The sequence below is a fragment of the Schistocerca cancellata genome, chromosome 2 (genome assembly GCF_023864275.1).
Source record: "Schistocerca cancellata isolate TAMUIC-IGC-003103 chromosome 2, iqSchCanc2.1, whole genome shotgun sequence".
NCBI classification, from domain to species: Eukaryota; Metazoa; Arthropoda; class Insecta; order Orthoptera; family Acrididae; genus Schistocerca; species Schistocerca cancellata.
In genome coordinates this window covers 783,249,539-783,277,146 of record NC_064627.1, presented here as the reverse complement: position 1 = coordinate 783,277,146, position 27,608 = coordinate 783,249,539, and the positions used below count along the sequence as shown (strand labels likewise).

At 36.8% G+C, this 27,608-nt stretch overlaps 1 protein-coding gene across 1 annotated transcript in view; it reads right to left on the bottom strand.

Moving 5' to 3' along the window:
* LOC126158651 (guanylate cyclase 32E-like) overlaps nucleotides 1-27,608 on the bottom strand; it is a 660,283-nt gene that overhangs the window by 206,325 nt on the left and 426,350 nt on the right. The window contains exons 14-16 of the mRNA XM_049916459.1: nucleotides 19,354-19,474; nucleotides 16,133-16,324; nucleotides 9,930-10,107 (exon numbers count right to left, since the gene is read on the bottom strand). Coding sequence (XP_049772416.1) covers nucleotides 9,930-10,107; nucleotides 16,133-16,324; nucleotides 19,354-19,474 — 491 coding nt within the window. The remainder of the gene's footprint in view (nucleotides 1-9,929; nucleotides 10,108-16,132; nucleotides 16,325-19,353; nucleotides 19,475-27,608) is intronic.

The window sequence follows — 27,608 nt, the reverse complement described above, 5'->3', positions numbered from 1 at the left end:
ATAGCTAACACTTGATTCAAGAATCATAAAAGAAGGTTGTACACATGGAAGAATCCTGGAGATACTAGAAGGTATCAAATAGATTATATAATGGTAAGACAGAGATTTAGGAACCAGGTTTTAAATTGTAAGACATTTCCAGAGGCATATGTGACCACAATCTATTGGTTATGAACTGTAGATTAAAACTGAAGAAACTGCAAAAAGGTGGGAATTTAAGGAGATGGGACCTGGATAAACTGAAAGAACAAGAGGTTGTACAGGGTTTCAGGGAGAGCATAAAGGAACAATTGACAGGAATGGGGGAAAGAGGTACAGTAGAAGAAGAATGGGTAGCTCTGAGGGATGAAGTAGTGAAGGCAGCAGAGGATCAAGTATGTAAAAAGACGAGGGCTAGTAGAAATCCTATGGTTACAGAAGAAATATTGAATTCAATTGATGAAAGCAGAAAATATAAAAATGCAGTAAATGAAGCAGGCAAAAAGGAATACAAACGTCTCAAAAATGAGATCGACAGGAAGTCCAAAAAGGTTAAGCAGGGATGGCTAGAGGACAAATGTAAGGATGTAGAGGCTTATCTCACTAGGGGTAAGATAGATACTGCCTACAGGAAAATTAAAGAGACCTTTGGAGAGAAGAGAACCACTTGTATGAATATCAAGAGCTCAGATAGAAACCCAGTTCTAAGCAAAGAAGGGAAAGCAGAAAGGTGGAAGGAAAATATAGAGGGTCTATACAAGGGCGATATACTTGAGGACAATATTATGGAAATGGAAGAGGATGTAGATGAAGATGAAATGGGAGATATGATACTGCGTGAAGAGTTTGACAGAGCACTGAAAGACCTGAGTTGAAACAAGGCCCCGGAGTAGACAACATTCCATTAGAACTACTGATGGCCTTGGGAGAGCCAGTCCTGACAAAACTCTACCATCTGGTGAGCAAGATGTATGAGAGAGGCGAAATACCTTCAGACTTCAAGAAGAATACAATAATTTCAATCCCAAAGAAAGCAGGTGTTGACAGATGTGAAAATTACCAAACTATCAGTTTAATAAGTCACAGCTGCAAAATACTAACACGAATTCTTAACAGACGAATGAAAAAACTGATAGAAGGTGACCTTGGGGAAGATCAGTTTGGATTCCATAGAAATATTGGAACACGTGAGGCAATACTGACCTTATGACTTATCTTAGAAGAAAGATTAAGGAAAGGCAAACCTACATTTCTAGCATTTGTAGACTTAGAGAAAGCTTTTGACGATGTTGACTGGAATACTCTCTTTCAGATTCTAAAGGTGGCAGGGTAAAATACAGGGAGCGAAAGGCTATTTACAATCTGTACAGAAACCAGTCAAGGGGCATGGAAAGAAAGCAGTGGCTGGGAAGGGAATGAGACAGGGTTGTAGCCTCTCCCCGATGTTATTCAATCTGTATATTGAGCAAGCAGTAAAGGAAACAAAAGAAAAATTTGGAGTAGGTATTAAAATACATGGAGAAGAAATAAAAACTTTGAGGTTTGCCAATGACATTGTAATTCTGTCAGAGGCAACAAAGGACTTGGAAGAGCAGCTGAACAGAATGGACAGTATGTTGAAAGGAGGATATAAGTTGAACATCAACAAAAGCAAAACGCGGACAATGGAATGACAAGAAGAGAATATAAGCTTTCGAAATGTGGTGCTACAGAAGAATGCTGAAGATTAGATGGGTAGATCACATAACTAGTGAGGAGGTATTGAATAGAATTGGGGAGAAGAGGAGTTTGTGGCACAACTTGACAAGAAGAAGGGACCGGTTGGTAGGACATAACATGTTCTGAGGCATCAAGTGATCACAAATTTATTATTGGAGGGCAGCGTGGAGGGTAAATATTGTAGAGGGAGACCAAGAGATGAATACACTAAGCAGATTCAGAAGGATGTAGGATGCAGTAAGTACTGGGAGATGAAGAAGCTTGCACAGGATAGAGTAGCATGGAGAGCTGCATCAGACCAGTCTCAGGACTGAAGACCACCACAACAACAACAACATCTCTGTTTCAAGCATTTGAAAACCAAACTCACCACTTTTTGTCAGCACCTGATCTTTATTGAGAATAAATAAGTTTTATTTTCCTCAACAAAATACAACAGGTAATGGGTCCCAGTTACGTGTGTAAAAGCGTGTGCAAAAAGTGACAGATACAGTTTTCTTTTAACTCATATTTGAGAGGGTGATCTTGGTTTTAGAGTTGAAATGGATCTGGTAAAACAGATGAATCCATTGAATAGTGAAACTGATTGGCCAATGTGAAAGAGAAAAATATGAGATCTAACTGACTATCATAAAGGAGCTTTAGACACAACATGTAAGTAAAACCTGAGGTGAAGGTACCAATGATCCAGCAATAAGGGATCATAAAGCCAAGTCAGATTTTTATCGTAAAGTGAATAGTCGATTACAAGTGCAGTTACAGACACTGTGTATCAGAAGATCATGGACAAAGAAACGGCAAGCATGGGAGGCATTGAAGCAGAATCACGAAGCCTCATCAAAGGACCAGCTGTTCAAGATTTGTTCAGATTTTTTCACATTTAATTGGAATCATGGAAAAGACATCTCCACACACATAGCAAAGTTAACAAGTCTGTGGAATGAACTGAACAATGGGCTTAAAGCAAAGAGAGAAACTGTGCTACCTGATCGGATATTGGGGTAATTTCCAAGAATGAATGCCTATCGAAGTCGGTGGGTCCAAACGATACATATCGAACGTGCAATCATAAATTGATCATGCACCTCCAGTGGTGGGCGTTGTGATCAATGATTTGTGATCGCCATTTTTATCTGTTTTCTGTCATTTCCTTACTTGCTCTAAATTACATACCTCCGCGAATTACTTGTGAGTTGCTAGGGAAAGCCAGATGATTTACACCATTTGTGAGTGGGATGTCTGGTGTTCTTGATATTTCTTCGGCGGATTCTCTCACATGGAAGAATCTAATTGTTTGACTTATTGTCGAAAATACGAAGTACTATTGGACTAGGAAAGAAGGGACAGTGTAGACTGTGGTGGTGCGAAGTGTAAGAACAGTTTGGATGCTGAAATACCGTTACAATTTCATTGCGGACAGTGCGAAAAATGAATGAGTATCAGGAAGAATACATGGTTCGACTATTCCAAATTATCCATCCAGACCACTGTAATAGATTTCCATATGACGACAACACCGACGCCAAGTAAGGTAACTCACCTCCTTTGCAATTACAAGTGTTTTGGTAATGCTCTTCTTTTGTTGTTGCTGTAGTGACCAACATAAACATATTCATAACAATCGCACGTTCAATATGTATCGTTTGGACCCACCGACTTCGATAGGCAATCATTCTTGGAAATTACCGATATTGGTATGTAAAGTTTTTCATATTCTACCTGCAAGCTTTGATTCTTTTAAATTGAGTTGGATGTTATTAATGAAAGATGATAATAAAATGTTTGATAAATTAAAGGAACAATTGTGCATGTTTGAGAGAAATTTCACAAAGAGTAGTGACAAAATTGAACAAGAGGCATTAGTAGTCAAATCAGGTGTAAAAAAAAAAAAAAAAAAAAATTCAAAGTTAAAGGAAAATGTAACTATTGGATTGGACAGAAGTGGGCCACTGGATCAAATACTGTAAGAAGTGGATTTCTGATGGAAGACCAGCTAAAAATACAACTGTGCAGAATAACATGGACAAAACTGTAGTAACGAATGTAGCATTGTTTACTATTTGTGGTGAGGCTTGTTCATTAGAAGGGGATGTATACAATTGGTGGATTGACAATGGTGCAATGAAACATATGACAAATAGTCCTGATTATTTTGTCGGCTTTGAAGCATTCAGCAATCCCTGCTGTATAAAGGCCACTGGACAGGAGTCTCTAGAAGCAACAGGAAGAGGATCAGTTCAGATTCTGTCAAAAGTTGGCAACAGATGTGAAGAGTTGACCCTGAATGATGTCTGGTATGTACAAAAGATTTCCAAAAACCTTATTTCTGTTTTAGCCGCCCAAGATTGCAACAAAAATAGTATATTTCAGTCAAGTACTACATATTGCACTTTGACAATTGGTGGTAGAGTGGGACCGTGTGGAAATCATAAAGTTGGTGGCACTTTATACAAAGCAGAAACTAAGCCCTTAGTGCCAGAGAAGGGTGAAACTGTGAATCTTTTAGTGGAAGACAGATTTGATGTACTTCAACTGTATCATGAGAGATGGGGTCATCAAGACAAGCATCATGTTAAAACAAAACTTAAAAAGGAATTTAACGTTGATGTTAAGGAAGGGGCAGAGATTTGTGAACCATGCAAATCTGGGAAACCACATTGTCTACCGTTTGAATCTAGAGAAAAGTCAACAAGGCTTGCTGAGTTGATATCAGTGGGTCTGTGTGGACCTTTTCATGAGTCATTCCAGAAGAAACATTACCTCGTTTTGCTCAAAAACAATTACATCAAGTTTCACTATGGTTATTTTGGTGCAGAAAAATCAGAGTTGAGTAAAATTCTCAAAGATTTTCTCTAACATACAAAGGCATTGGGGTACTCTATTAAAGAGACACTGAGTGACAATGGAAAGGAGTTTGATAACGAAGTGGTTAGATCTATCTTAGGTTCAAATGGTATAACACAGTGATTGACTGCTCCCTATACTCCTGAACAAAATGGTATTTGTGAGCAGGATAATAGAACAGTTGTTGAGATGGCAAGGACAATTAAGTATTGAAATCCAGATGTCACTTATCCAGAACAGATATGGGCTGAACTGGTTAACACAGCAGTTTACATCTTGAATAGGACTGGGAAGTCATCTGTAGTAGGTGTCAGTCCTTATGAATTGTGGAAATGGAAAAAGCCTCAAACTTAACATCTTAAGATTATTGGCTCAACATGTTCTGCACACATTCCAAGTGAAAAATGAAGGAAAATGGATAAGAAAGGTGTGAAAGGACATCTCGTTAGTTATGATGTTGATGAACACTTCAGGATTTGGATAAAAGAAAGTGATTCAGTTGTGTTTCAAGAAAAACCAGGATGCTGTACTGAACAAGTTACACTACCATTTCAAGATGTTGAAAAGCCCATTGAAGGTCCAGGTTATATTAAAAATCAATCAGAGAGTGAGGAAAATACATGCTCAGAACATAGTTTGCAGCATGAAACTAGTTCAGACACAGAATCTGATGATGACATTCTGGAAACTTGCAAAGAGGAAATAGGAGTGAAGTTAAGAGATCATTCATCATTAAAGAGACCAAAATACCTCAATGATTATGCAATGATGACAGATTTGTTTTTCCCAACTGAGGTTCCTGATACCTATCAGGAGCACTTAGACATGAAGACAGCATCAAATGGAAGGAAGAGATGGACAGAAAAATGGATTCTCTGATCAAAAATGAAACCTGGGAGCTTGAAGACTTATCAAAGGGTGCCAAGGCAATGCCATGTAAGTGGGTGTTTCAACTGAAAACAAATTAAGAGCGTCAGATCAAAAAATTTAAGGCTTGAGTGGTTGCCAGGGGTTTCAGTCAACAAGAAGGTTACAAAAATGACAATGATTTGATATATTCTGAGTGTTGCTGCAACTAAAAGAATGTATTTCAGACAGTTTGATGTGCCAATGGCCTTCCTGAATGGAAAACCTGAGGAAACCATTTATATGGCACAACCAACAGGTTATGAAGATGGCACCAACAGAGTTTGCAGGTTGAAGAAAAGCCTGTATGGTTTTAAACAAGCACCAAGATGCTGGAACAAGCAATTCAGAGAATTTTTGGTCAGTCTAGATTTCAGAGTAAGCCAAGCAAATCCATGCTTGTACATTCAAAATAAAAATGGCAAAGAAGTTCGGGTAAATTTGTGTGTTGATGACGGGTTGGTAGCTGCCATTGATTCAAATGATTTGAGCATTTTCTTTCAATTGCAAAAGGAGTTCAAGATCACAACAGCACCTGCAAACTATTATTTAGATCTGCAAGAATGGCTGTATCAAGACTCACCAGAAAGCTTATGCACAACGAATTTTAAAACGTTTCAACATTTCAGAGTGTAAAACAGTTTCTCCCCCAATGTTGAAAGTTAAAGATGTTTCACAGTCAGGGAAAGATGACATGGTAAAAGAGTCTTTTCCATGTAGAGAAGCAGTTGGATCATTAATGTATATGATGCTTGGCACAAGACCAGACCTAGCGTTCAGTGTAAGTATTCTGTCAAGATCTCTCAAGAATCCCACCAAAGAAGACATATTAAGAGTAAAAAAGATTTTTCATTATGTATAAGGAGCGACTGTATATGGAATCACATACAAAACAAAAGGAAAGAGCACAACTCTGGAATGCTACAGTGATGCAGATTTTGGAGGCTGCTCAAAAACAGGCAGATCAACATCTGGAGTAGTCATCAACTAAACAGGAGGGGTGATATCATGGCTATGTCAGCAACAAACCATGGTAGCAACTTCTACAACTGAAGCTAAACTAGTTGCTGCAAATGAAACTGTCAAGGAGATTATTTGGTTAACTCATCCATTCAGAGAAACAACAAGACTATTTGAAATTCCAGTTCTCCAAATTGACAATTCAGCAATAGTGAAGTTGTCAGAGAATCCAGAATTTTATCACCGAACCAAAAATATAGCCATCAAGCATTTCTTTATTCATGCAAAACTTTATGAAGGAAGAATTAGAGTACATCAAATCCCATCTGAAGAGCAGGTAGCGGACACCATGACCAAATCTCTACTGGAGACATGTTTGAAGATATAGTGTCATCAAATGGGAATGTTGTAAAACTCCATTTTGTTTTCTTTTGTGGGTTTGCCTGTTTGTTGATTTCTATTTAATAAGGGAAAGTGCCTCCAGATTCCAAAATAAATCTAAGTACTTGAAAACCAAACTCACCACTTTTTGTCAGCACCTGTTCTTTATTGAGAATAATAAGTTTTTTCCTCAACAAAATACAATACTTCCAACTCCAAAAAGTCCTCTTTCATTTAGTGACTTTATCAGATTGTACAATGTGAAGAAGTTATCGAACACAATTAGTCGGTGAGACTGCATGTATGACTCAGTAAGATGGAGCACAATATTTTCTCCCAAAATGAACAATGAGTCTTGGGTGGCCTTCTAAAGGTATACACCTCAAACTGGGTTATGAAACCTGTTTTTGAATCAGCAAGACACCAAATTTTGTAACCCCATTTTACAGGCTTCATTGGAAGGTACTGCTTTATAGAAGAATGCCCTTTGAATGGGACCATAGTTTCATCAACAGCCCTGATACTTGATGGAGTGTACACTTCTTTCGAATTGTGTTGATAGCGTCAATTATTGTGTGTGATTTGTGTAGTTGATCATAGCCAGCTTCACTTCTTGGTACTGCTGTAGCTTTGTCATTGCAATGAATGTTTTCAGTCAGTTTTTTGAACCTGGTTTCACTCATTAGTTGAGAAATAGCACTTACACCTAAAAGTGGGTCAGTGGACCAATAGTGACTCAGCTCAGGCAGCCTATGTATTCCCATTAGAATGTGAATGGCAATAAAATATTTTATTTCTTCAACATCATTGTCTTTCCAACTGCAGCTGGCCTTTCTAACCCTTTTACCTCTAGTAATGTTGTCACATATTTGAGTTACATAGAGGTTAGTCTCATCTTTGATCTTCCTCAAACAATCATCAGTAAAAATTGTAAAAAATAATAAATTTCTTTATCATTTTGTCCAAAATCCATCAAGAGATGCTTAGAAGTTTTCACAATACGTTACATCATCGGTCCAATCTGTTTCAGTTTCATTGGCATGTTTGGCCCCATTCTCTTCTTCAGCACACACAATAACTTCATTTGCAACATCATTGGTAATTTCAGTGACATTTTCTTTTACTGCACATGCAATACCATCATTTTCTGCCACCTCCAATGTGATGACCATAGCTAGGTGGCTCAGCCAATGTCCTAGATGGTGTGGTATAAGTAGATGTACTATTGGATGCATCAAGACAGGTGAGTTCGTCTGTAGCTTCATAATCACCTTCTTCCTCTGAAAATTCTTCATTATCAGGATGCAAACAGTAATACTCAAGAAGTTCTTCATCTTTCAGATGTGGCATTTCTAAAAAGAAAACGAAAATAAGGTCTGAAATTGGGCTAGCACACTGTATTGTGCAACAAATTATTATTATTATTATTATTATTGTTGTTGTTATTTTTATTATTATTGTATGAATACTTTACCAAGCCAAGTGATGTAGCATTGCGCAGAGTAAGAAATAAAGCCAAAATGTCAAATGTATAACGAAATTATAAATAATGTGGGGACAAATATGTCCCACTGGCCATGTAATTCATATTTCATGCAGTCAAAAACAAAAAAAAATTTCACAAAGTCACTGAAGTACATTTTACACAGAAATTCCCCATAATATTTACAAATAAATGATAAGAAACACAATAAATATGGTTACTATGGTTACCTTGCTTATTTACAAAAGAATAGTTGAAAAATATGTAAAAATGTTCACAGAAGCGATCAAACAAGTGCAGTGCATCAAACAACTTCCAGCAGAATGCAGCTGTTCGGCGGGAAGAAGTCTGTAATGGTTTCAAGTAGTAGCAAAGGCTTCCAGTAGATGGCAGCACACTGCAGATGTGGGTTTCTATTGTCCCCTTGGTTGTGAAGCACAAAAAAGTGAATTGGGACACATATGTCCCACAGGTCATGAAATGATTAACTCCAAGATATCAATTTAAATTTGAGTACACACATAATTTAAGTTCAATAATAAAAATAAATGTAGCATCATTTTCAACAATGTATGCTACAAAATGTAATATTGTTTGCAAACACGTGCTAAAATTTAACAATAACTGTTCTTATGTGAAATTAAAAAAAAAAAAGAAAAAGATTTAAAAAAATACTTCTTGTTTTAAGAGTAACTATTGTGATCTATTATGAGTTATGTGTCATTAGACATGTGGAATGAAGAACAGAAAATTGTATTAGCAAAATTCTTTATGAATGAAAATCATCTTTACCAAAAGCTAATGAAAATAATATTTTCTAACAGAATTATAGCTATTGACATTATAATGCCATCTGAGGTACAATGGATTACCTAGAACAAAAGTTATGTAAGACTGTAAAGCTTTAGTGAAAATGCCTAAATCCTTCATTAAATATTTTTAATATCATCAATGGTGATCGCTAAATATCATTCCATGAGATCATTCTCTGTGCTTGTTACCCTAGAAAACTTTTCTACAAAACATCAAAGATTGAATATGTACTAAAGACAGTACCTTTTGATTTCCAGTTGTGATGCACACTATATTAGCATTAATTACCAGTAATATAATAAATACTAATACTAAAGAATGGAAAATATGTAATAGTATAAATAGTATAATAATATATGGTACTTTAAAAAGTAGAGCTATTTCACCTTATTATAGAATACGTTTGAGTCTGTGCATATAGTATAAACATTGAACAAAGGTATCAACCCACATTAGCTGACATCTTGGGTTAGTGATGATTATCATTCTGATATATAAGAAATGAAAACTGAATGTACAGGAGAGCACTGTTTGACTGATTAAGAAACAGACAAAGCATACGGATTTGGTAGATGCTCTGAAGATCAAATTCAAACACCTGGCAATTGATGGATCTCGTGATCTGCTTTTTTCCCCCCTTTTTTTTTAAATTTAGTGTGAATGAGTTGGTCTCATGCACTGATTTAGGCCAATATGTTGGAAAAATTTATTTATTTTGTGGTTAAATTTTATTACTGAATGCAAGGCTAACTGGGGTGAAATAAAATAAAAAAACTCAACTTAGTGTTACCATGAAAACAACTGTATGGAATGAGAAAAATCATATAGGCTGTGTTAAACTTACAGACCAGCTTGCATTTCCTTTAGCTTGACCCTTACAAAGCGAATGTCAGGACGTTGGTCTGGCTCTTCATCCCAACAGCTCTGCATGCAGCGCACCACATATTCAGCAGCCATGAGACCATCAGTAGGTGGCCGAAAATACCTGCCTGAAGATGGATTCCGCACCCTTTCGATAATTTCTGTCCAAGAATATACAAAATAATGAAAAGTAAGAACATATACATTTATATGTGCAATTACAACAGATGTGTTATGATGTAAATTAAACGATACTGGCCAACACCTCGAAGGCAAAAAACACTTGTTTCATGATGAAAGTAATTTCACCAACGATGCATACAAGTCATGGAAATCTTTACTAGATCAGTTTATCAGACGCTGATGGAACTTCTCAAGTCAAAGTACTGATGTTTGAAAACTGTCATTGTGGTCTTCAGTCCAAAGACTAGATCAATGCAGCTCTCCATGCTACACTATCCTGTGCAAGCCTCCATCTCCGAATAACTATTGCAACCTATATACTCCTGAATCTGCTTACTGTATTCATCTCTTGGTCTCCCTCTACAATTCTTACACCCCCCCCCCCCCCTCCACTATTCCCTCAAATACCTATCAACCAATCATTCCTTTTACTCAAGTTGTGCAACAGATTTCTTGTCTCCCCAGTTATATTCAGCACATTCTTATTAGTTATGTGCTATACCCATCTGATGTTCAGCATTCTTCTGTAGTACTTCATTTCAGAAGCTTCTGTTCTCTTCTTGTCTAAACCATTTATCGTCCATGTTTCACTTTCATACATGGCTACATTTCATACAAATGCTTTCAGAAAAAACTTCCTAATACTTAAAGCTGTATTCAGTGCTAACAAATTTCTCTTCCTTACAACTGCTTTTCTTTGCATTGCTAGTCTATGTTTTATATCTTCCCTACTTCAGCCATCATTACTTATTTTCCTGCCCAAATAGAAAAATTCAGCTATTACTGTAAGTGTCTTGTTTAGTAATCAAATTCCCTCACCAGATTTAATTTGACTACATTCCATTACCCATGTTTACCTTTTTTTATTCATCTTATGTCTTCCTTACAAGATACTTTCCACTCCATTCAACTACTCTTCCAATTCTTTTGCTGTCTCAGTCAAAATTAAAATGTCAAAGTTTTCATTTCTTCTCCCTGAACTTTAATTCCTGCTCCAAATTTTTCTTAGATTTCCTTTACTGCTTGCTCACTGCACAGATTGAATAACATTGCAGATAGGCTACAAGCCTGTCTTACTCACTTCCCAACTACATTTTCCCTTTCATGTCCCTCGACTCTTCATAACTGTTGTCTGGTTTCTGTACAAGCTATAAACAGACTTTCAAAAAAATGTTCAAATGTGTGTGAAATCTTATGGGACTTAACTGCTAAGGTCATCAGTCCCTAAGCTTACACACTACTTAATCTAAATTATCCTAAGGACAAACATACACACCCATGCCCCAAGGGAGGACTTGAACCTCTGCCGGGACCAGCCGCACAGTCCATGACTGCAGCGCCTTAGACCGCTCGGCTAATCCCACACGGGCTAAACAGACTTTCACTCCCTGTATTTTATCCCTGCTGCATTTAGAAATTTAAATAGAGCATTACAGTCAACATTATAAAAAGCTTTCTCCAAGTCAATAAATGCTACAAACATAGGTTTGACTTTTTTTAACGTATCTGGTAAAATATGTCATAGGGTCAACATTGCCTCATGGTCCTATCTTTCTCCAGAATCTAAATTGGTCTTTCCCAAGCTGAGCTTCTACCAGACTTTCCATTCTTCTGTAAAGAATACCATGACCTGCTCTCTTTCGAATTGGAATTACTACATTCTTCTCGAAGTCTGTGGATATTTCATCCATTTTATACATCCTGCACACCAGATGGAAGAGTTTTCTCATAGCTGGCATTCCCAAGACTATCAGTAGTTTTGACAGAAAGTCATCAACTCCTGGAGCCTTCTTTTGACTTAGGACTTTCAGTGTTCTGTCCAATTCTTCTCACAGTATCATATCTTCCATGTCATCCTCATTTAGATCCTCTTCCATTTGTATAATAATGCCTGGAAGTTCATTTCCCTTGTATAAACCCCCTATATACTGCTTCCATCTTTTCATCTTTCCCTTCTTTGCTTAGGACTGAGTTTCCATCTGAGCTCTTGATATATTTGAAAATCAACACTCATCAATTACATGCCAGCATTAAAATAAATTCTGTGGATATTTTTTTCTGATGCGCAGTTTCTAATAGCTATACAAGAGTTAGTCATAGGTGAGTTTTAATATTACTAAATGTATATTCTATAATATCCAAATGCATATTTGAAATTTCAGAAAACTGTACTATATTATACTTTTCTCGTAGAAATCAAAATGCAAAATCATCAATACTCAAATAAAGGTAGCAAAAAACTTCTACTTAACAGACAGCAGAAGACCTAAAATTGAAAATATTAGTAACAGAGTCACATTTTCTCTAAAATTATAGATTAGTTGGTGTACAAGCTACTGTTGCAAGGTAACTGGAACTTTTTTACTACCAGTACATTTATTTAACTGTCGCTGTATAGAAAACAATCTTCAAAACTAGTGGCTCATTTCAATCTCCTTTCTGACTGTATCTTGACCCCTGGGTCTTGGATCAATTTCTTAGTTTATATCTATGAGTTGTTCTTTCCACTAATCTCTTTTCTGTTTTTCTGAAAGTTATTTGTTGTGATCACATTGTGTCTCTCTATCTGCATTATGCTTCAACCAACTATTTTATTGCAGTATTACTTTGGAACTTATTTCTTATACTTTATTGGTGAGACATTCATGAATAACGCATGAAGATCTGCCTCATGCATCTATCCTACACTTTCTACCCTATCCTGTCATATATACATCTTATTCAAATAGAGAGTAGCCATAACATCTATTAACTTTTGCTTCTCATCAACAGGTAGAATTACCACTTAAACATCTTTTTGTGCCATAAATAGCCTTAACTTTTCCTTACAGTCACTACAGGAATGACGTGTATGGGGCTGAAGACATTCCTAAATCCACCAGTTAAAGCTGGTTCTTGAAATACATAAATTGACTTCTGTGAGGTAGTTGGCATTTTACTATGAAATTTCTGGCAGTTCAGGTTTTTCACCATCTCTGTGTGATCTCCCATGGGGCAAACAAAACTGAAATTGTTTGTGCTGCCCTACTTTGTATACATTCAATCTCCTCTATCAGTCCAATTTGTTATGGGTCCTGCACATACAGCAGTATTATAGGGTGGGATCATACAAGCATTTTACCATACATAACTTTATCATCTGCAAAAATCTGAAATTGCTATTAATATTGTCTGCCATATCATTAACATGCATCTTGAACAACTAGGATCACAGAAAATTTCCCTAGGCCACACCAGAAGTCACTTCTACAACTGTCAATGACTCTCTATCCAACATCACATGCTGCATCCTTCTATACCTATACACTATGTCTTTCTATACTTACACTCTGCAGGTCATCTTCCTACAAGAAAGCATTAAGTCAGTCACAATTTCAATTTGATATTCCATATAATTGTACTTTTGGTAATAAATGTAGGTGTGCTATTAAGTCAAAATTCTTTCTGAACCCAAGAAATACTGTATCTACCTGCCTGCCTTGATCCACAGCTTTAGGGATGTATCAGAGAATAGCAATAGATGATTTTCATATGACTGATGTTTTCAGAATGTTTGGTGCTTGGAATGGTAGAGCATATTCAATTCAAAGCATCTCATTACATTTTAGTTCAAAACATGTTCTAAGATTCTACAACAGATTGATATCATGATAGCTCTGTGAATCAATTCTGCTGTCCTTCTTGCATATGGGTACAACCTGTGCTTTCTTATAACTACTGTGCATGGTTTTTTTATGGATAAGTTATTACAGTTAAGAGAGTGGATAATGCAGACACAAATTCTGAAAAGAATCAGACAGGTATTCCATCATGACCTGGAAGCATTCAGTTATAAACATTTAAGCTATTTTGTGAATGCTGTAATAGCTATTTCACTCATCTTTGCAATGGTATAAAAATAAAATTGGTGCAGTGCTCCTGCATTTCTCTTTGTAAAGGTACATTTGAAAATGCAGTGCAGCATTGCTCCATTTGCTTTGCAATACTAAATTTCAGATCCTGTATCATCCATGAGTGTCTGGGTAGTAACTTTAGTGCCACTGACAAACTTTCCACAAGACCAGAATTTCTTTGGTTCCTGTGAGATTTTTTTCAATCACATTCCATTATGGTAGCCCTTCAATGCTTCATGCCTTGCCTTCTTAAAAGCCAAACATATTTCATTTGTAATTTCTCCACCTACAGCCCTGTGCTTTCTTTTACATCTATTCTGCTGCAGTCTCTATTTATTTAGATGTTTATTTACATTGACTGTTATGGTATCATATATCACCCTGACAGAGCGGTGTGTAACCTAACAGATACCTTGCTGACAAACAACATTAATGAACTATAAAGAGATATAGCAAATTAATATTTATGAGAGCACCAACAGTTCATGGTTTTGCTATGTACTGCTGTGAGTAAAGAGTGTGCTGAAGGATGTTTTGTGTCTTCAGGATGGCATGATGACTGGAGCAATTACACAATATGAAAAGATGTGCATGGGTACTTGTGCACACTCTGTGTATCATTGTCTCAGACTGGAGTAGCGCAACAAGTCCTGAGTAAATACTTGTAGTGCAACAATACTGTGAGAGATCCATACAGAAGGAGAAGAAGCTTGTGCAATATTCATTCATGTCACTCTTATGTGAAAACTGGAGAAGATGATATATGTGATGTTCCCATGTTATAAAATCTTGATAGAAGAAGTTATTGTATGTTTACAGAACAATATATGGAGGTTTTTATAGAAGAAACTTTTTGTATTAATTTTGTGAAAGTTCCATATTATGGTGAAGAATCTTGATTCCAGAACTACTCGAGATAGCAATAAAATGAGGTCCGATAGATCAGCACTGCAAAGTTTGAAACATAAATGTGTTTCAGATGGAGAAATTTATAAGTGTAGGGAATCAACAGCCTCTAACCAGAGAGAAGGTAAGGAATATTACACTGTTAACCACAGAGGGCTCTTCCCATCACAAACTCACTAGGTACATATCTACTTAATGCTTGGTAATATAATGCCACTGTATAGATAAAAAATACTCATCAAGTGGTGGCACTAGATTTTTTTCCACACAATTACATTATATTTTCAAAAATTGATTATTTTCAATTCTTGGTAAATTATTATCACAGATACGAGCTACAGTTCCTCATCATACACCTGCTATTTCTCTCTGATGATGCATGGCTACATATATCCTTAGAATTATTATATGCACCTCAGTGTACTGAACGTTTACCTTTTAAATGAAAATATGTTTAAAATTTTTTGACTAATTCTACATTCATGAGAGTAATTTCTCTTGGGATCTGCGGATACATACAGAATGTTCCAAAACAAAGAACACTGACATCCTTTAGGGACAGGTTTCTTACACCAAAACAAGAAAGAAATGTCTAGTAAACATGGACTGTAAAATGCATACCTTAGGAGCTATGAACACTTGTTCATCTCCGATACTATGAAACACATCTCTTCTACTTCAAGCTCTCAACTTTTCTATTTTGGGAGGAGGTAGAATGGACCAAAAAAAGAAAAAAAATGTCTAGCAGACATGAGCTCTAAAATGCATACAGCAAGAGCTAAGAGCACTTGTTCAATAGAAGAGATGTGTTTCGCATTAGCAAAGATAAACAAGTTTTCGTAACTTTTGAAGTATGCAATGTGAACCCCATTATTACCAGACATTTTTTCCTTCATTTGGCCCATACCAACTCCTCCCAAAACATGGAAAACAAAGTCCTTGCAGCAGAAGAGATCTGTTTCATAGTATCAAAAATGAGTAAGTGCTCATAGTTCCTAAGGTTCGCATTTTACAGCCCACATTTACTATTCTTTTTTTCTTGTTTTGTAGTAAGAAACCTGTACCTAAAGCTTTTCAGTGTTTTTTGGGACACCCTGCCATAGATAAGAGCAGTTCCTATCATTGCCCAATAGTTTCATTTCTTCATTTACACTTTTACATTTTGCTTGAAACCAGAGGATTTTTGTCACTAATTTGAACCAACCTGCATTTGTCAGAGTTGTGTGGCCCCATGGTCCAGACCGGCCTACAATTTCATATAGGACAATGCCAAATGAATAGATATCACCCTTCTGTGTCCCTCTTGGAGGAAAATGTTCACAACGCAGCAGCTCGGGAGCCCTCCAGAGACTACGTCGCAGCTCCTTGGCCTCAAAGTCTGGTTCATCTTGGCCAGCTGCATAATGAACAAGGGACAATGGCTCAATAGTGTTAGTACTAATAGTAGTAGTAGTAGTGGCAGCAGCAGCAGCAGTAACAAAGTGACAAGCATTGTGTTGCCCTCAAAACATAAGTATATGCAATAAGTTATGATGGTTAACATTACTTTCTTGTGTTTTTCATATCTTGTTTGAGTAAGTGCTGGTTTATTTATAGTTAGAAATCAACAGACATTACTGGTATGCTATAATTGCTGAGAGACTAAATTCCAAATATAAGATTTAGCTCATTAGGAAAAAAATTTAATAATAGAAATTTAAGTGCATGGCTGTGTATGTCTCAGTTCTATACTACTTCAGTAAGCTGAAAATTGTAATCATAGACTCTGGCTGCAGTATTACGTAAGGTTATTACACTGAATGCTGGGTCACAGACTTTGGCTTCATTATTACATAAAGTTATTACACTGAATGATGGCTGCAATATTTCCCCTGGGGACCACGTAAGTATTTTACGTTTTATTAATCAGGTAAAATGATCAGGTAAAATGACTAATAATGAAACCGTGGGACAAATATGGCAGTGCACCACAGAACTACCAACTATTTGCCTGCATAAAGAAATGCTTGAGAATGTGGTAGCATTAATTTGGGTCCTACTGTAAGGTAGATACACAAGCAAATAAAGGCCAACAATTATACCCATTATATGAATTCCCATTTCTTTGTAAAAGGTACCAGCAGGCAGCTGACAGTTTTTTGATTACATCTAGAATATGGAAACAAATTTTAATTTTGTAATAAAATTTCTAGTGTTATGAAATCCCTTTCTTTCAGTCACTGTAAGTAATTATCTAGGCTAATGTTAAATGTTTCTTAAGCAAGACTTCAAATTTGTGCATTATTACAGTTTTCTTTAATTTAACATATTTATTTACTTGGTTTCTGTATGTCAGTTGTGTATGGTATTAGTATTACACAATTCTAACTTCATGTCATGTCATATCATTCATTAAGCAACTGGGAAGACACTGCTTACCAAAAATGGTGAGGCTCCCAGAAGGCATGGTTAGATGTCAAAGTAAACAAGTAGAAGACACCAAAGTGTATTAGTGCTGTTAGTGTTTATTGTTGTTACCACACCTGGTTAGTTATATAAGGGTTATGAACAGTGCCATATGTTGAGTGATCACTGTGAGGACACAAAGATACAATGTACTCATGTGATGCAGTGTTATCTGAATCTGACAGTCTGCAAGGGGTCCCAATATGGATGTTTATTTTGTCAGCTGTTTGAATTGTGCAGTTTCAGATCGATGGGCATTCAGATGTGACAATGGCCCAATGTCGTACTGCGAGGGAACATGAAGACAGGCACACTCATGGTCAAAGTTCTGGTCCACCATGTCTGCCCATCAAAAGGGGGGATCACCGAACAGTGCACCAACCACATTGTAACCCCTTTACAACGGTATCTGCCACCTGAGAACAAGTAATGGATACCCTGCAGCATTACTGTCATCCCATACCATAAGCTTAAAACTAGTAACAGCAGGACTGGGGATTACCATCATGTATCTAGGCTGTCATTAACAGCACAACACAAACAGCTGTGTCTGGAGTGGTGTTGTGACTGGGAAGCATGGACTGATGACGAATGACATCGTATTGTGTTCAGAGATGAATCGTGGTTCTGTACTACCACAGGTGACCATTGTGACGAGTATGGCAGTGAAATGGTGGGAATTTCAATTCTTCTAACATTTTGGAGAGGCACAACAGTGTCGCTCCTGGTGTCAAGGTGTGGGAAGCCATTTGGTTTGACTTCTGGTCAAGGCTGGCAGTGACTGGGAGCATTCTGATGGCAGAAAGTTATGTCACGTACACCCTGCATCATCATGTGTTACCTCTCATGCAACAGTATTGCAGTGTCATTTTTCAAAAGGACAATTCTCATCCACACATGGCACATGTATTTTTGTATCATCAGTGTGATGCTGCCCAGCAAGAACCACAGATCAGTCCCTGATAGAACATTTGTAGGGCCAACTCTAAAATCAATCCAGTTCCAGTGTCAGAATCCAGAATATCAAGGACCAATTAGAACAGCTGAAGGCCAGCTAGCCTCAGAAGATGATACAATAGCTGTATGATGCCCTTCTCAATTGAATTATTGCACGCATGCCAGTAAATGGACTCACTTTGCCAAATTATTTATAAAATTATTTTTTAACCCATATTGGGATGACAGTGATCATCTTGAGCAGTATACCAAATACTGCCAATCTAGATTGCAACTAATATTTACTTATTCTGGTAACCAGTTTCAGTCAAACACGACCATCTTCAGACCGTTAACTCTTTGGTGAGGTGGAGCCAGAACAGGGAGCTTCTATATGTACTGAAAGGTACCAGTCAATAATTGCCACCTATTAGACAGGTACCTTTTGATAGTTACAGTGGCTCCATTTACCAGCTGCATAGTCACCAAAGAGTTAATAGTCTGAAGGTGGTCATGTATGACTGAAGCTGATTAGCAGAATAAATAAATACTATTTGTGATCTACATTGACAGTGAAACAGACTTGATTTTATAATACTAAAACAATACTGAAACACTGAAAACGGCATGCTCTCTCAACTTCCAAAGTTTCAATATGTTTCCTCCTCTTCTTCTGAGTGCTTCACTTTTTTTATCAGGCGGTGTATAATCTTCAGCCACTTTTATTGTATTTCCTAATGCAGAAAGAGCGATTCTGCAGAAAAATATTTTTTATGAAAAGAGTAGTTGTTAAGTATTTCATAATTCCTACAAAGTAACCAAGTAAATAATGAATACCATTAACAGAGTATACCACTGTATGGTTGTGTTTTGTACCACACACTGGAACTCTCAAAGTAATCCACAAGCAGCAGAATCACTGTGAAATTCTAACATAATAATATTATAACAATCAAGAAATGTAATCTATTTCTATTTGAGGAACAATCCAACAGATTACAATTTCTTTTTAAGGAAAACTAAAGCAATGAAAGAGAAACTTGCCTTTAAATTCATGTAGACCAAAATCAGATATCTGAAGAACCCATCGACTATCAACCAAGCAATTACTTGACTTTAAATTTCCATGTGACAGTATTTCACTGTCATGCAGGTAGGTCAATCCCTGCATGTAAAAACAAAAAGCATTTATAAATTTAGATATCTGAGAAAGTGGTGTATGAAAATTCAAATTTGCAAAAGAAAATAAAGAAAGACAAAATAACAGAGTAGAAGCATTTTCGCCAACAAAAGAATGGTGTTTTAAAAATAAAGTTTATCATTATAAATGGAAATGCTCTCATATAACATTTGTAGTATGTCAGTAGAAATGGGTGTAACAGTACACAATAACTGGAGAAAATTTAGGGAACTTATCAAAAGAGGAGAAAGGAAGTTGGAATGAAATAGAAAAATAAGAGGTGGACTAAAACAATGTACTATAACAAAATGTCAAAAGACTGTAAAAGATAATGAGGAGGAAAACACAAGAAAGTCAAAACTGGGCTGAAAACAAAGACTACAAAAGAGAAATACGGAAAAGGTCTTTGGTTGTAATGCAACTACAACAAATGGACATGGTACGAGGAATACTAGCACGTGGAAAAATGTAAGATGTTTTTATAGTGATAATAGCAAAACTGGCAATGCTTCACAACTGCTGAGTATGTATGTGAATTGGATAAATGTCCTTATCTCCTTCTCACTTCTCCCTCCCCCTGCCACCCCCCCCCCCCCACCTCTTTTCATTTCCTCCTCCATCTCTCTCTCTCTCTCCATCTTCTCCTTCCTCCTCTCTCTGTGAATTTCCAACTTCCCTCTCTCTTTGTCCATCACCTCCCCCCCTCCCTCTGGCCATCTCTGTCTCCCCCTCCCCCTCGATGACCTTGAGGCTTGTTTATCGTTACACCCAATAGAAACTTCACTGGGAATTGAAGCTGCTTAAAATAAATGGGTAAATCAATTGGGACCGTTGGTGTATGGGGATTGAGAAATCTCTCCTGCTGCTGAATCTGTGAGGACAGTAGCTTCAATGACAGTATTTTGCACAGTTTTAATCTGCAAATGGTGGGATTACAAAGTTTTGCATGGTACAGATTCTGTAGCAGTATTCTGATCATATAGAGACAAGCCATGGATAGAACTTTCATGTTTTCTGTTGTGATGAAGAAATCAGAACAGCAACAACAAGACGAAAGAATATATATAGGAGAAACAATTTGTCTAATGGTTTAAATGCCCTGCTATTGTAGTTAAAACTAACTGTGACAAAAAAAACAAAACAGCACATTTTCATAACACAGCATTTTCTTTCTCACAGCCTGTTTTAACAGAAAACCTATACACTTCCATACAAAAAAGTACCGGTAACCTAGGCCTGTTTGAATGTTTATTCAAGCACCGTTTAAAAATTTGAAGGGATTTGGTCAAGCGCTTCTTGATATTTTTGCTAAAAGCTTTTTCCAATTACATAATATGTATATGTATTTATACATTATGCATACTAAAGATAAAATGTCATATTTCTGTCCAAATGTTTATCTGAATATCATGTAAAAATCAGATGTAAATTGATCAAAAACTTTTTGAGATTTTTCTAAGCATGTTTCTTAAAGTGTTGTAGCCTATGCCTGTCTGAATGTTTATTAGAGTATAGTGCAAAAATTTGAAGTAAACTGAAATTTTTGGTAGCAACATTAAACATCGACTTGTCTTTGTATAGTACTATAGTTTTTAAATATATATTTGTATATGAGATATATTAAAAAGAATTGTATTAGAGTATCGTGTAAAATCTGAATCAGTCGGTCCAGAACTTGTTGAGCATTTTGATACAGTGTTTCCCATTTATATAGTAAATATATATTTACATACCATATGTATTAAAAATACGTAGTCTGTGTCTGTCTGAACATTTATTAGAGTACAGTGTAAAAATATAAAGTGAAGTGGTCAAGCACTTTTTGAAATTTTTGGTAATAACATTAAACAATGACTTGTCTTTATATGAATCAATCTCTTTTAAAAAGGTGTAAGTCTCGATTTTTACCATTTCAAAGTTTTTGTATCTTAACAGAGTTAGGTCTACCATTTGTGTTTAAAAGGGTAACAGGGAACCAAAGTTCAAACTTATATTTATATGTGCAGTTGTCACTGATGTATGCCATTTTAAAAATGAACAGCTGGCCATGGAAACAGCTGATGAGTCAACAGCAATTGTTCATTATTTTGTGGAGGAACTTTAATTATTTCTGGTTCATTTATAGCCTTATTAGCTGAAAAGTGTCAGATGATGGCAGTATTATAAGTGATACTGGAGATGTTAGTAGAAAAATAAAGAGAGGGAGAAATTTTTCTAGTTGCAAAAGTAATAAAATAAATGCAGCTTGACTGACGCATGAAGCCTACGTTAATAAAAGAGGGAACCCTATTTAAGCTATATTTAAAAAAAAACTGAGTTCTCTTGCAAGTAACATTATCTTTCATGTTACTCAGCACAATCTATTATTCTCCTTTTATACTGAAATTGTTGCCATGAAAAGTAAAAGAAAATAAATAGTGTAATTTATTCTTATAGGTTATCATGAACATAGCCTCAAATATCATCAGTAACATTTTTGTTACTGATGATATTTGAGCTGTGATTAATATCCTTTTCATAATTCTGAAATTTATGCTATTTATTTTCTTCATAAGCAACTGGAGAGGAAAACTGCTTAGATATTTTTACAAACTTTTACTGTATTCCTAATAAGAAAGAGCAAGACCTATTTCTTCAAGGATTAACAGATTCTCAAGATTTCAAGCAGAGACAATCGAGAAAAAAGGGTCACCCTGTAGTGATGCATTCTACTAGTTTTTTGTATATATGTTGGTTGGTGCATCACATCAAGAGATATGCCTGAAAGCTTTCCTCCAGGTTTTTGACATTAGTGAGAAACAAGTACAAAGAATAAGATGAATTAAGCTCTCTGGGAAAACCCCAGAAGACAGGAGAGGTAGGAGAGTTATACATAGCCTTGAATCTTCTGTTCATGAGGTAGTATGTGAACATATCCAGTAGTTCCCCTTATGAGAAAGTCATTACACTGCTGAATAGCTGTACTGTCGTAATGTAGACCTAAATGTCAAAATGATGTGGAAATTGTTCCTAGAGAAGAATCCGGAGAGTATGGTAACTTACAACTTTCATTGGAGCTTCTACAGAAACAATTTCAGTTATTGATTTGGAAAACCAGAAGTGGATACATACTGTATCTGCGAAGAGCTGAAATTAAAACTTAGATCTCCATATCTCAATGATGTAGAAAATTGAACAGAAGTTGCCAAATTGATTATACATTAGCCTACAAGTACATTTTACTCAGTTTTCAAGTATGAAGCATCAGTGGAAACAAAGAAGGAGATGAATATATTGTCTTTATCATCTGATTATATGCAAAACATCAGTCTACTGAAAGTGCTAGTACATGAACTATTTTATTTAAGGAAACTTTCAGTGAATGTATTTTGCATTCATGATATAAGAAGAGGATGTAGCTCGCATTATGTTTATCATGAAGGAAATTGTAAAAAGGGCCCTTGTGAAGTCTGCTCCTTTCTATCTTACTTTCTAAAGTCTGCACCAAAAAGCATCACAAAGCTTGGGTTGTTCTATGAAAATTGTGCCAGACAGAACAAAAACAAGTCTCTATGCAGATTCTTACTATCACTTAAAGAATCCGATCATTTCCACAAAATATAGCAGTATTATTCTATATGGGGGCACAGTTTTCTACCTAGCTTTTTAAAAGGAAGTCAAGAAATGTAAATGTGTCAGAGATTGAAGAAATCTATTTTGTAAGCAAATTACCTGAAAGTATATAATTCTGAACATTATAATTGTTAGTTTTAGTGAAGGTTTCTATGGTAACTTCTTACTATATGTAATACCTAATAATAGTTGTCAGAGTTTTAAAATTGTGAAAATCTGCCCTTTATAAATTAATTGGCTTAAGAACATGGAGAAACATAATGGAAAACTGATAATTTTGGGATTATCTCAAAACAGCTTCATCAATATGACAGAATTTTCACTATCCATTACATTATAGAACACATTATTCAAAGTACTGACAAAGAAGCAAGTTCTTAGCAACAGAAAATGAAGCATCTCAAATTCTTGACTTCAAAAACTGTTGGCCAAAACACTAGATGAAAACCACATTTTCTGAAGAAACAGGGATCAAGCTTAGAACTTAAGGAATTAATTTTGTGATCAGCACTCTGGTCTACCTTGTTTACTTGCACACTAGATGTGAATACATCAAAGGAACTAGTAACATAAATGGATTAATAAACCAAACATTCTTCATGGCATCTGAGAAAGCACCTGTTTCTCCACCATTGGCACTGGCATATCCTTAAAGAACAATTCCAATTGCACTGAAAAAAATGCAAGACTTGGAGAAGAAGATAAAGTATCATATTCCACATGAACATAGGGCATTTTATGAGGAACGTTTTAACTAGGGAACAGATACCAATGCTGTAAACAGTGACTGAAAAATAATAAATTTCGATTTAACTTTGTGTTCTTTCTAACCTACTGCAATATTCTGCACTTTAATTAAAATGTTCTTTTTTGTGTGTGGTTCTGAATGACTTACAGTGTAATAGAATGTTGTAATACTGTTAATTATCCACCTTCCATTAAGCTTCTCCATGTCCTTAAGCCAATCTTTTTTAAAAGGCTGGAGTTTTCCATTTTTGAAACTCTAACAACTACTATTAGGTACTATGTATAGTAAGAAGTTCCTGTAAAAACTGATAAATCTTCATTAAAACTAACAGTTACATTCAGAATCATATACTTTCAGATAGTTTGCTTCAGTCTCTCATCAATTTACATTTATTGACTTATGCCCTTCTAAAAAAGGTCAAGTCGTATAGTAGTATAGACAAACAGGAAGCAAAACCATTCTGGGCAGGAGAAGGCAAAGCAGTAACATCTGACCATAAAAAAGGGCTTCTTCACCCACCTATTTTGGAAGACAGTTGATGTGGATACACTCCTGATGCATAAACCAGACAATGGTGGAGGAATTAAGTAAACATAAAGCAGAAACCACATCTAGCAACTGCCAGATACAAATTAAAGAAACAACAGACATGCTTATGAGCAGCAGGATAATGAAGACATGTGAACCTGACACTGCATCTGTTGATCCAGCTGACTCTGCAACTGTTTTCCACACAGAAAAATTGTTCAGGCTAAGCTTAAGTGAGATATGAGGTGCTGGGAGACTGGTAAGCAGTCACTGTGATTTCTGTTGGAAATTATAGGTCAGTTAGTCTAACAAGTCTGATAAAAAAGTAGTATCAAAGCTAGAAGCCAAATCCATCTAGATGATATGCAACTGAGCACAATGGCTTAATGATGTCCAGAGTGGCTTCTTGGCTGTGCTCAGGATGTGGTGGACACATTTGATGAGGGGTGGGGAGGGGAAGTAGATTCCATCACTCTGGCCCTTTGAAAGGCATTGGGCTCTTACAGCAAAAGTTATAAGCTGCTGGACTTGAAGATAGAGTGGTTGCTTGGGTAAACAGTGGTGGAACTCAAAGGGTAAGAGTAGAAAAAGAAATCTCACAGAAAGGGGACATATTTTCAGAGATGCCACAGAGTAGTGCCATTATTATTTATAATAAACAACAGAGGATCTGTATTCACTACAACATCAGGACATTTGCAGATGATCTAATGGATTATCACAGAAGAAGGTGCATGGGGGCTTAGTTAAATAAAAAAATGCAAATATTTTTTAGTAGCTGTAAGTCCGATTACGCAAGTCTCGTAAACGGCTGGCCCTGACTAGTATTAGTACGCAATCTGACTGCATAGAACAACCACAAAAAATGAAATGAAAATTTCAGTTAATACAATTAATTAATTAAGTCCCCAGCAACTATAAAACCTACAAAACCAACAAAGCACAAGTGTAGCTGTTCTGTATGTGGTAGCATGACTCAACGCACATCTGGCACGGTTCTTCTTCAACAAGACAAGAATTTTTAAATACCAATTATACTGACGTGATAAAAGAAAATTAGAAATACTATAATTGTGCAAGAAAACCAAAATTACACTCTAATACAAGAACACAAGCCAGATGCTTTGTTGACTGAACCTGTAATGATGCATTATTTAGGTCACTGAAATAATAAAAGAAAATACCTCCATATATATTGACGAAATGCACTCTGACCATTACAATATCTCCATTAGAACAACATCTGCTATCTCTCCCATCAAACCACTGCATAAAACATGGAACAACACTCTCCACTACCACAGCTCACTCTGACTTCACGACAAGCAGTGTCCACCACAACTTCTCGGTAAGAACTGCGTGCCACTACGTCTCAATAAGCACCACCAGTGGAGGCGGCGGAACCATACTCTCTGGCGCGATCTTTGGTGCTGTGGCTCAGTGTAGCCACCTTTCATATGCCCTTCCTCCACGGGCTAGAATTTGATGGTATTTTTGCCAGCATTGGTGGTGAAAATACCACCAAATTCGTCAAAAAAAAATACAGACAAAAATAAAAGATAATATTAATACGTAAATATCATATAACTAGATAAAATTTTGGCCTTGCACTGACCTTTCAATAGCCTAATATATAAAATACACTAAGCAATACAAATTCTTTCATATATGTGACTTTACATAATAGTTTACACAAGTATTATGTGGTTAAACAGTTCAATCAATAGCGTCAGCAATGACGAATATGTACAGGTAAGAGTCTCATAACTTTTCACAAACAGTAATACACAAAAAATCAGTTTATACAAATATTCACATAAAATGTTTTCACAACAAGTGGTTGACAGTTCCAACAGTAGCACCCAGCAATGTTGAGTAGGTGCAGACACCATCAGGTGACATCATTTCAGTAGAAGCAGTCCATCAGTGGCACCCAGCATTGTGGAACAGGTGCAGACTCCAACAGGTGACATCATTTCAGTAGAAGCAGTCCATCAGTGGCACCCAGCAATGTTGAGTAGGTGCAGACTCCAACAGGTGACATCATTTCAGTAGAAGCAGTCCATCAGTGGCACCCAGCATTGTGGAACAGGTGCAGACTCCAACAGGTGACATCATTTCAGTAGAAGCAGTCCATCAGTGGCACCCAGCATTGTGAAACAGGTGCAGACTCCATCAGGTGACATCATTTCAGTAGAAGCAGTCCATCAGTGGCACCCAGCATTGTGAAACAGGTGCAGACTCCATCAGGTGACATCATTTCAGTAGAAGCAGTCCATCAGTGGCACCCAGCAATGTTGAGTAGGTGCAGACTCCAACAGATGACATCATTTCAGTAGAAGCAGTCCATCAGTGGCACCCAGCAATGTTGAGTAGGTGCAGACTCCAACAGATGACATCATTTCAGTAGAAGCAGTCCATCAGTGGCACCCAGCAATGTTGAGTAGGTGCGGACACCAACAGGTGACATCATTTCAGTAGAAGCAGTCCATCAGTGGCACCCAGCAATGTTGAGTAGGTGCAGACTCCAACAGGTGACATCATTTCAGTAGAAGCAGTCCATCAGTGGCACCCAGCAATGTTGAGTAGGTTCAGACTCCAACAGGTGACATCATTTCAGTAGAAGCAGTCCATCAATGGCACCCAGCAATGTTGAGTAGGTTCAGACTCCAACAGGTGACTTCATTTCAGTAGAAGCAGTCCATCAATGGCACCCAGCAATGTTGAGTAGGTGCAGACACCATCAGGTGACATCATTTCATCAGTGGCACCCAGCAATGTGGAGTAGGTGCAGAAAGCAGTCCATAATATTCACTATCACTGATCACACTGTTCATCAGCAGAAATTAAACATGTCCTAGTGGCACCAATCATGTAGGAAAAGTACAAGTAACAGTCCATAATATTTACTATCACTGATCACACAGTTCATCAGCAGAAATTAAACAACTATCACTGATCACACTGTTCCTCAGCAGAAATTAAACATGTCCTAGTGGCACCAATCATGTAGAGGAGGAGGAGGATATTAGTGTTTAACGTCCCGTCGACAACGAGGTCATGAGAGACGAAGCGCAAGCTCGGGTGAGGGAAGGATGGGGAAGGAAATCGGCCGTGCCCTTTCAAAGGAACCATCCCGGCATTTGCCTGAAGCGATTTAGGGAAATCACGGAAAACCTAAATCAGGATGGCCGGAGACGGGATTGAACCGTCGTCCTCCCGAATGCGAGT